The 12075-nt window shown below is 34.2% G+C and overlaps 1 protein-coding gene across 1 annotated transcript in view; it reads left to right on the plus strand.

Moving 5' to 3' along the window:
• Positions 1-12075, plus strand: part of LOC129561763 (N-heparan sulfate sulfotransferase 4) — a 287072-nt gene that overhangs the window by 131659 nt on the left and 143338 nt on the right. The window contains exons 2-3 of the mRNA XM_055434497.2: positions 2664-2751; positions 9392-9546. Coding sequence (XP_055290472.1) covers positions 2664-2751; positions 9392-9546 — 243 coding nt within the window. The remainder of the gene's footprint in view (positions 1-2663; positions 2752-9391; positions 9547-12075) is intronic.

The raw sequence follows: 12075 nt of genomic DNA on the forward strand, positions 1-12075 counted from the left end.
TTTTTATCATTTTACCATAAGAAAAAAATGTTAGTAATAAAAATACGTGAAAGTAACTCAGTAGGTTGCTGTATATTAATACAGCTTTTTATTACATTTTAAATGTCTTCCACATATATGAAAATATATTTAGCCACATGGCACATATAAAATGAGCAGTAAATGAAAATAATGCAAGTCTTAGGAAAAACAATTTAGTATCTTACTTTGGGAGATGAGAAAAGGAAAAGCCTTAAGGCATCGGGGAAGGGTTCATACAAATAGATCGTGTTTGGGCAGAGCTTTAAAAATGGGTAAAGCTGAAAAATGGGATGAGGAACAGCTGGACACTTTTCAGGACCAAAAAAAAAAAAAACAGAAAAGACATGGAAAAATGTAGAAGGTGGGGAATAATACAGAGGACAAAGTAATTTACAGGTAGCTTAAACATGGAGACACCACTGATACCTACCTTGTGGTAAGAGATTGTTACATTAAGTAGTCATCAACAGCAGTTTTCAAGATTTTATTATGTACCAGGAACTTAGCCAAGCACTTTGTATGCCTTATACAATGCAATCTTCACAATAATTGTGTGAAACAAGTGTTAAGCACGATCTCATTTCACAGATAAGGGAAAAGATAATAAGAAGTGAAATAACCAACAAAGCTGTGTCCCTAAGAGAATGGCTTCCCTGACCACGAGGGTGAAGTGCATTGCTATCTTTGGGATGTTAGCATGACTGCACAGTGTAAAACAGAATAGAAGGTGGGAATACCATTAACAATCTGTAGTGTTTTAAAGCCCCAGAAAAAAGATATGTATGTCTGCATAAAGTTGGTGGCACACTGGGAAAAATTTAGATCACTTGAACTTTTTTAGATGGCCCCTAGGGAAGCATTAAGTAGGCCCACTTCCTCAGTCTAAATTAAATGTCTTACTGCATCTATCATAATATGCTCTAGATTTCTTTTGGAGCTCTTACGATTTGTAATTTTGCATTTGAGGGATCCTCTATTTGATATCGCTCTCCCTCTCAGTAAAGCCCAAGGTGACAGAGGCTATGCTTACCAAACCCCACACTGTATCCATTTAGAATAAATATTTACTGAATTTAAGAATGGATGGTGGATTAATAAATATGGAATAAAGAATGGTTTCAAGAACAGAGGTGGAGTACATGGGGATGGAGTGGTGAGAACAGGGGAAGGAAGAACTTAATAAACTTAAATTTTGAAAAAAAACCCAAAACTAATTCAAGGTGTAGAAGCTCAGAGATTGTACATTGACTCAAACAAGAAACACGGGAAAAAAAACCAACTTCCTAATAAAAAAAGATGAATGATTTTTAAAAAGGTTTTAAAGCTATATTCCAGAGTATATACCAATAAGCTCAATTATTTATTTTTAATTCTACTCTTTTTATTTTTTTTCGTATATAAATTGCTTTTGGGGGGACTTTTAAAACCTAGTTACACTAGTATGTCTATTTTTTTTTCCTTTTTTCTATTTAGCTGATAATATTTAAATAAGATTAGCCAGGATTATACCCAGTATAACTGTAATCTTGGATAACCAGGAACCATACAGCTTATCAACCTTGTAATTCTCTTTTTTTCTTTACAAATTTTCAGGAAAGCTGTCTTAACTCTGGGGGGGAATAAAAAGTAAAGTTCACTCATGTTCAAAAGAAATTGTCTAAACCTCTGTTCTTTTTTACCTTAAAAGATGGATAGGAGTAACCAAAAAAGAGTCTTAGTTATATCTCTAGTTGGAAATAATTTTTCACATCAGAACAAAATAAACTCCCTTTTAAAAATTCATTAAAAGAATTGAAAAAGCATTCTGAATCAATAATCAAATTACAATGCCCAAGGATATGAGATTCTGAATTATACTACATATGTCGACATAGAAATAATAGCAGTAGAATGATTGGCAGAAAATTTAGAGGACTAAGTCTGGCTCAAAGATTACTGTCCAGATGTTCTTATCCTGTCTACAAGCAAGAAATTGACCTCTAATAATTCCAGAATGAGAAGTCAGGAAACATTTTTCCATGTTTAGAGAATATTTCTTTATGGAATTACTGATTTCCTACCTCCCCTTTCATTGTTCATATTTCAAGGTCCGTAATTAATATCCTATAAAATATAAATTTCCCTTTAATTTGTAAAATAAAAATCCAAGCTTTCAACTCAATAAGTATTCCTTAAAAATGACAGGAGAGGTTGCACAGTTAAATAAAATACTCAATTGGAACTCAAACTAAAGTTATCTTCCTATCCCTTACCAACAAAACAGACAGAAGCTGTCTATATCCAACCACTCTGAAAAAATTTTCCCAAGGAAAAGAAGTATAATAATCTAAAATTCAAGAAATGGCTCACATAAAAATGAAAAATGATTTCAGTGCTGTGTGGTTAGACAATTGTCTCTCAGCAATTTATAATATGCTTAAGACTTAACTGCTTCATAATTTGGTAAACTTCAATAAAAATAATAACAAAAGTGATTATAATACCTGAAATATGAATAGCACATAACAGTAGCCATCAAAAACCCAAAAACAACAAAGACCCCATTATTTTGTTTCATTCATGCATATGCATTTGTAAAACAGGCATCCCAAAATCTTCATATTTATTTTTCTAAAATCATGTTAATTTCTTATTTATTTCAGGCATTACTAGAGACTCAAAATTTACTGCGCACTCAGGTTGCAAATTTTACCTTCAACCTTGGATTTTCAGGGAAGTTTTACCACACAGGTAAGAAGGAGCTTTGTGTTCTCAGGCAGCTACATATAAATAGGAGAGAGGATTTTTAATGTTTCAAAAGTAGGAGAAATAGAATATTCAGACTGATTATGGGAAAAACTTGGGTGCATTATGAGTAGCTAAATCCAAAATCAATGAGAATTGTTTACTTTGGCAAATACTGTTAGAGTCAGGGAAAAGCAGGAAGAGAAATGACTATCAACTCAGTAAAGAAACTCTAACCATTGTTCTAAATGTTTCTGTGCATCCTGTGACGCATAAAGATGATGGTGATGAAGATGATGACAATGAGATGAAAATGATAATAATAAAAATGGACAGTGTTTTAAAATTGTAGGACAACCTAGGGACACACATACTTAGTATATTATTTCTCTTTGGAAAACATATAGTGGTAAGAGAGAAATTTTAGCTTCAAAGAAATTTAATAGATTTTAAGAGTCATCTTGCTTAATTTATTGTCCCTTCAGGATTTTCCTTAGAAATATTGCAATGATTCGGCCAACATGCATTAAAACCATCACACTCAAACTTGTATTTCTTACCACATCTATCCAATCACAGTTTCATTTCCTGTCAGTCTCAGCCTTCAAACAAATCCTCAAAATGTGATTGGTGCTCCTGTTCTGCTGTTTTTCACCCCTTTACCCTTCTTTACCTCCAGAATTTGACTCTTATTTTCTGAATAGCAGCATTATAATGGTAGGCACTAGTATGAGGAAAACTATGTGAGTGGAAGTGATTGTCTTAATGGCACAAAATGGTGTCTTAGGGTTTGTACTGGGGCAATGCCTACTATCTTCTACTATTTCTGCATCTTTGGTGAAAGCTAAATGGTTTGTTTAGGGCTTTCCATTGTTGTTACATCATAGTATTGTAGTAAAACCATTTCACAGTATTCTCTATGCATGCAATTTATTGACTTATTAAAAATATCCCATGCAAATGTAGTCTTTAATTATCATCAATTAAGTTCATTTGCCCAAAGAGGTTTTTTAATGTTTACCCAAAGAAGCTCAGCAGGTTTATTAGAATATTGAAGCAGCAGTGTCATATTGGCTTTTCTTTAATGCTTTTTACCTCCTGCTTTGAAACTTGTAAACCTGTTTAAAGTAATAGAAGGAAAATTGGTATTTAGACCAGGTGATAAATGAAATCACTGCATATTTTAAAAGGATATCTTGCAGTAAAAGATTTGGGTCATCACATCTACCCAGCCAAAGCAATTCTAGCTTACAATTTTGAAAATAGACACAGTTTTATAAACCTTTTTCAAAACCCCTCAAGAAATGAGTTCAGACCTAAGAATCACTGATTATGAAGTTATAAAGCAGATAACTCTAAAGACTATGTCTACTCATGCTGGGGAAAAAATATGGGATTGTTTGGAGTTCACACACAAACAGTACTATTTTGTCTTAATAGCTGTATAAGAAAAGTAAAAGGCATTCTTCTGGCTGAAATATATCTGGATAACTGCCTTAGCTTTTATTTACTTTTCATATTCAAATCTACCAAACCTGTCAGACGTTTGCAGAGTTAATGTTGATAGCAGGTTATAACACTTCCCATTTCTTTTTTGTAATCCTCAACATGTACACACTACACATCCCACTAGGAAATGAACACACTAATTAATATCACAGGGACAGTTGTTGGAGGAAGAAACCAAACAATAATAATTTTAAAAATATATTTTAATTATATCTCTTAATTGGACCTTATTGACTCTTTATGTTGGTACTGACCTAATAAAAATAATGGAAAAAACACTATTCTGTTATGCTCTGGGATAATGTGCTTTACAGATTCTGCAATATATGTATTCGTAAGTTCTGAAAGCTTAATTACCTTCACATAAATATGAAGCTTTATTTGATTGGCTACACTATGTGTAGAATCATTGAAATGCATCCATGACATTTTCCAAGGGTACAATCATGCTATATTAAGTACTTATTTATTCATTTGAAGATATCAAGGTTTCTTCCAGATTGGAGTTAAACATCGATAGTATTCACTTTCGCTAGGACATGTCTCTTCCCTATCTAGTCGCTTCCTATATGAAGGTTTAACTATCAGGAGCTTAACAAATCAGAAAAGTTCTTTCCTTATCTATACACTTGATTGTGACAGATAACCATGAGAAGATGGCCTTGTCACAATCACCATCTCAGATTCTCCCAGAATGATCTGATTTTCCAATGCATAAAGATGCTGATTGATGAGTTTCATTGTTTTGAAGACATTTAATCATATATGCCTAGTGTAATAAAGATAGATTCTGCATTCCTGGACTGCTTCACTTATTTGTATTTTCCATGTATTTTTTCCTGTTCAGTTTCTCTGTCCTTCACATGCTGAAAACAATCTCGCCCAAAAAGCACATTCCTAAAAGTCATTCACTCATGGGTGCCAAATTGAAAGAGGAAGGACAGTCTGCTGATTGAAAGTAAAAAATAATAATAATAAAAGCAGGGAAGTCAGAGTATAACCTTTTAGTCAGGAAATATTTTAAAGCATGATTGGAATTGCACAATGAAAGCTCACTTGAAAAATGGAGACTTTACAGGATCAAGATGACTTGCAGGGATGGAGAGCTACAGATATCTTTTGCAGGGCAGGATTTCTGGTGGCAATCATTAGCAGTTCTTGTAATTGACAATAAATTGAATATGACACAAACAATTACCTCATGTATAATATTTTCAAACTGTATAAATATATGTCTTTTCCATGAGAGTTCATTTTTATATAAAAGAAACAGAACCTTATAAAAAACTAACTTTTAAAAATAAAAGTGAAAAAGTGTTACATTCATTCTCTTGTTTGCTTTTGTTTTACTTTATAATGTATTGCTTCAAAGACTAGACATTGGAAACCACCTGCTTTTGTCTAAATCTAGGTTCTGACATTACACTAGCTATGTGAACATAAACAGGTTATTTTTCTGTGCCTCAATGCCTGCATCTCCAAAATGGGAATAATAATATCTCTCATATAGAACATTACATAGCATGCCGTGATATGCAAATATTTTTATTACTAAGTATTTTTGTATAAGAATCAAATATTATTTAAAAATAGTGAATTATTCACATGGCTCTGTTTTCCAATTTTGGACCTATAGATAGCTTTTAATCAATTTTCATCATCAAACAATTCTTTTTACTTAGTATATTTAAGTTTAATTTATTCTCTACTCACCTATATGGAACTGTGCCAGATTCAATACATGAAGAAAGTTAGAAATCTCTTCTTGCCATTTCAGAATTACAATATTTCACATATAATAGCAAATATAAGACAAACATTTATACAAAACTGATAAGATTCTGGAATTTTATGTATCTGATTTTAATGTCACAACTGTGCCTTATGGAAACTAATCTACAGCCCAGAACTTCTAAACTTACTCTTATTTGGCTGACTAAAAACTTTTAGAGGCATACTCTTATCATATAACACAGATACTCCAAAAGCAGAAACAAAGAAATGAGTGCATAAATATTTTACTTCTGAAATAAACACTTTTTTCTTCTGGGAATCAGGAAAGTAAAATGAGACAAATTTTAAATCAGAATAGCAATTCCATATTTTTAAATTAACAATGATGTAGATTTGAATCTAATCAGGTTAGAGGTAAAAGGGTCCATTTGAACACAGACACCTGCACAGACTCAAATTTGTGCTGAATAGTCATGTATGAACTATAAATTATATTCTCACATGTAATTTAATCATATGTTAGGTATCAAAAAACAAGTATTTACAAACAAGTCAAAAATTTAATATTTTCATTTAGCTGGATTCAAAAACATTTGAAATTCTTCTTTGATCCCTCAGCATGACTTGATGTCATATTTTTCATTAAGCAGTTCTAATGTCATCAGCTTTCCTTATGTGGCTTTGAATTATATGACCTGTATAAAATAAGAGAAAGGCTGATGGGAAATTAATCCATGGAGTGAAAACAAAGAGGTTTTAAACATCACTCCTAGTATTGTGGGGAGTGCTTACAAATTACCACACTTTCTGGTATAAAAATTAGCAATTTATGATCAGTCATGCATCTGTTTATATCAATAGTCAGAAAAATTATCTTTAAATTTGAGTAATTGACCTCTTTCCTGGTCAAGTATGCGTTACACACTTCCTGCTGCTTCCAATAACCATCTGTGGAGTTTAAGGTGAATGTAGGCTTTTCTCAGACATTCTATATTCAAAGCACAACAAAGTTGTGGGAGAACTATCAATTCATTCATCTCATGTGACATACAGTAGCTCTTTCTAATCTATGCTCTAGTCTGCTAAATTATGACCACAGAAACACTTGGTCTGTATTAAAAACGCTTCAGACTTAAAATCCATCGGAGGAAGTGACAAACTTCTTTACATTTGGATTTCGATATTTGAAATTCTTAATATAGTAACAAAGCCAATTAATTGTAAATTCATAATACTAATAATTTTGGCTCAGTTCAGTTCAGTTCAGTTCAGTCGCTCAGTCGTGTCCGACTCTCCGCGACCCCATGAAGCACAGCACGCCAGGCCTCCCTGTCCATCACCAACTCCCAGAGTTCACTCAAACTCATGTCCACAGAGTCGGTGATGCCATCCAGCCATCTCATTCTCTGTCGTCCCCTTCTCCTCCCACCCCCAACCCTTCCCAGCATCAGAGTCTTTTCCAGTGAGTCAACTCGTCACATGAGGTGGCCAAAGTATTTTGGCTCAAGTTAACAAAATTAAGAATTTTGTCTGCTTATCTTATTCATAGAACTTTATCACTTTCGAAACTTCTGTTTCTTTACTTTGTATATAGTAGCAACTATTATAGTAGTAATAGTGCCAATTAAACTTATTGGTCCTTACACCTTTTGAGAATTATGGATTACAGAATACATACCAAGAGTAACACATGTAAATAGATACATACAAAAGTTGACATGCACTTAAGCCGATATATGAAGGTTCTAAAATTCAGTAACTATATATTAATATAGACTGAGGTAAAGTTTTCTCTTATTTACCTTCCTGGGGAAGTGGCATGATACAATGCAAGTTAAAAGGATCCAATTTCAGACTTCAAGAATTTGATAATCTAGGCAAAGCAATATTTTTAAGAATGCATGAAAATATGCAACCTTAGAACACCACAGGAATAAACCAGTAGATACTATTTTTAAGAAAGTGATCTTAATATTTATGAATCAACAATTCACAATGTTAAGTGCTTTAATAAATTGATCTCATTGATTCTTCACAAGAGCCCATGAGATAGATTTTTATACCTCCATTTTAAACCAGGAAACTAAGACTCAAACAAATTAACTTATAAAAGATCACATAGCCAAGGATACACTTTAACAAATATATGCTTTAACCATCTCACGGCACTCCTTCATGATTCATGCTGTCTTTACTACAGGACACTTGAAAAGGAATATTCAAAGACTCTTTAAAAAATTCCTTTAATATTCTTTTAAAGTAAACAATATAAAAGCATCATAAAACATACTCCAGTCTGAAGAAAAAAATTATCCAAAAAAATACACCTCACACTGTAAGCCAGGATTTGTTACTTTGTTTAGTTAAGTATCCAGAGACCATATAGGAATCAATTATGTTATTGATTCAGAATATCTTAAAATTGAACTAAATATTATAAAATTACACAAGAATTATGATTTCATACCATGAAAATGTCCTTGGATTGCTGTAACACAGCAAATTTCCTTGGAACTAACTTGCTGATGTTGTTTTCCTTCCCTTATTTTCCCCTCCTGTATGACAAATGGCTTTTTCTATGCATTAGGCATTGTTAACAAATTTTCCTAATAGAGGATGAAAAATTAATACTAGTTTTAAATTCTCAATTCAAGTTTCTATTGTCTTAATTGATTTGTTGTTTACATTTTATTAAATTATTATATCAAAATGAGAAATATTTATGTTTGTAATGGTAAGTCTAAAATATAAGGACACAAACATATTTATACAGTAAGATCTCAACTTTTAAAAAAATAAGTAGAAAAAGATTTAATGAAGAATACAAAAATGCTTCTACTGGTTAGTTCCAAAGATGATTTTTAGTTTTGGTTTTGTTTCTGAGTTTTGTATACCATTGTCTATGCTTTCTGCCTGTCTTTAATAAGAATATATTTTATAATAAAAAATTAACAGACATCATTTAAATTTAAAATTTTTCAGTTCAACATTAGGCTTATATGCAGAAATATATTTAAGAGTAAAAAGAATAATCATCTTTTATCAGGTTTCCCCTATGCATCCAATAAAGTAGAGAATTAATAGTTGCTAACTTTAAAACAAAAATAAACAGACTAAAACTTGCTCTGTTTGTTGTTGTTGTTACGCCATATGCTAACAAATCTAAACAACGTCAGTTATAAAATATCCCTAAAATCTAATTGTAAACATCTGCACTTACCCCCTCCCATCCCAACCCCTAATCCCACTGCCTCTGATGTAATTTAGGCTATGGTCATTTCTCTTTTATTAAAACAACACAAAATTTGATTTAGGTATCAGTAGAAAGAAGAATAATCTGACAAACATAACCTTTAAGCTAATACAAATTTTTCACTTAAGCCATTTTTTATATGTTTTACAGGGACTGAAGAGGAGGATGAGGGAGATGACCTTTTGCTTCGGTCTGTGGATGAGTTCTGGTGGTTTCCTCACATGTGGAGCCATATGCAGCCCCACCTCTTCCACAATGAGTCATCTTTAGTTGAGCAGATGATTCTCAACAAGGAATTTGCACTGGTGAGTACATTTTATTGAAGTACTTTTCAAACTATGAATTGTGATAGTGAATTAGTGGATTGTAAAATCAGCTTACTGGGTTTAATCCAATAGAAAGAGAATAGAACAGAAAATACCAGTGTGTGCCACAAGTGTTAGGGCTTCCCCGATGGCACTAGGGATAAGAACCCACCTGCCAATGCAGGAGATACAAGAGATGCGGTTTTGATCTCTGGGTTGGGAAGATCCCCTGATTGAGGGCATGGCAACCCACTCCAGTATTCTTGTCTGGTGAATTCCATGGACAGAGGAGCCTGGCAAGCTACAGTCCATAGGATTGCAAACAGTTTGATACAACTGAAGCAATACATGCCACCATAAGCATTGTGTACATATTGCTTTGCTTTATTTGTTTCAGGCATGTGTGTGTACAAGTATATGTACTGGGTCATGATGTGCTATAAAGTGTATTCAAAAAATAGGTCATTGTCCGAAAATTACCATCTCCTGCTTTATGAAATTGTTATACTATGAATAGGGAAAATAGTACTTTCTCCATTGCATTCCTTGTTCTTGTTCAGTTGCTGATTCGTGCCCAGCTCTTTGTGACTCCATGGACTGCAGCACACCAGGCTTCCCTGTCGTTCACTCTCTGCCAGAGTTTGCTCAAACTCATGTTCACTGAGTCAGTGATGCCATCCATGGGATTCTCCAGGCAAGAACACTGGAGTAGGTGGTCATTCCCCCTCCAGGGGATCTTCTCAACCCAGGCATTGAGCCAGCATCTCTTGCATTTCCTGCATTGGCAGGCAGGTTCTTTAAAACTGTACCACCTAAGTCAGATTTTTATTGCATTCCTAGTACATAATAACTGCCCCCTCAGAAAGTATTTGGTGCAAGGCTGAATAAATCAGTTCAGTTCAGTCACTCAGTCGTGTCCAACCCTTTAAAACCCCATGGACTGCAGCACGCCAGGCCTCCCTGTCCGTTACCAACTCCCAGAGTTTATCCAAATTCATGTCCATTAAGTCAGTGATGCCATCTAACCATCTCCTCCTCTGACATCCCCTTCTCCTCCTGCCTTCAATCTTTCCAGGCATCAGGGCCTTTTCAAATGAGTCAGTTAGCCACATCAGGTAGCCAAAGTACTGGAGTTTCAGCTTCAACATCAGTCTTTCCAATGAACACTCAGGACTGGTCTCCTTTAGGATGGACTGGTTGAATCTCCTTGCAGTCCAAGGGACTCTCAAGAGTCTTCTCCAACACCACAGTTCAAAAGCATCAATTCTTCTGCGCTCAGCTTTCTTTATAGTCCAACACTCACATCCATACATGACTACTGGAAAAACCGTAGCCTTGACTAGATGGACCTTTGTTGGCAAAGTAATGTCTCTGCTTTTTAATATGCTGTCTAGGTGGGTCATAACTTTCCTTCCAAGGAGCAATTGTCTTTTAATTTCATGGCTGCAATCAATCTGCAGTGATTTTGGAGCCCAAAAAGATAAAGTCTGACACTGTTTCCCCATCTATTTGCCATGAAATGATGAGACCGGATGACATGATCTTAGTTTTCTGAATGTTGAGCTTTAAGCCAACATTTTCACTCTCCTCTTTTCACTTTCATCAAGAGGTTCTTTAGTTCTCCTTCACTTTCTGCCTTAAGGGTGGTATCATGAGGTTATTGATATTTCTCCCAGCAATCTTGAGTCCACCTTGTGCTTCCTCCAGCCCAGAGTTTCTCATGATGTACTCTGAGTATAAGTTAAATAAGCAGGGTGACAATATACAGCCTTGACGTACTCCTTTTCCTGTTTTGAACCAGTCTGTTGTTACATGTCCAGTTCTAGCTGTTGCTTTCTGATCTGCATACAAATTTCTCAAGAGGCAGGTCAGGTGGTCTGATACTCCCATCACTTTCAGAATTTTCCACAGTTTATTGTGATCCACACAGTCAAAGGATTTGGCATAGTCAATAAAGCAGAAATAGATGTTTTTTTGAACTCTCTTGCTTTTTCAATGAATAAACAGATAGATAAATTGAGTCCCTAGAACAATGACTCTAGACCAGTAATTCTCAAACCAAGCATGTATCTTTTTCACTTAGAAGACTTTTTAAAACACATTGCTGGTTTTTCTGGTTCAGTAGATTGTCAAACAGGCCTGAGAATTTCCATTTCTGACAAATTTATAGAGGATGCCCTTGCTGCTGGAACTGCACTTTGAGAACCATTGCTCTGCACTAGAAGTTGGGCTGCTGTGGCCAGTGGGCCAAATTTGGCATGTTACTTGCTTTATATTGTTCTTGAGCTAAGATAATTTTGTTTGGGTTTTTTGAATTTATGTTTTAAAATGAAAAACAGAGACAATAATATTCTGTGACATAAAAATTACAATTCATGTTTCAATGTCCATAAATAGAGTGTTATTGGAATAGTTCCACACTCTTCTCTTTATGGATTGTCTGCAGCTGCTTCTTCATTGCAATGGGAGAGTTGGGTAGCTGCAAAAGAGATTAAATGTCCCACAAAGTCCATCTCAAATAATTACTAT

This window comes from Moschus berezovskii, chromosome 5, assembly GCF_049115385.1.
Source record: "Moschus berezovskii isolate FMDL1 chromosome 5, NW_MosBer_1.0, whole genome shotgun sequence".
Classification (NCBI taxonomy): Eukaryota; Metazoa; Chordata; class Mammalia; order Artiodactyla; family Moschidae; genus Moschus; species Moschus berezovskii.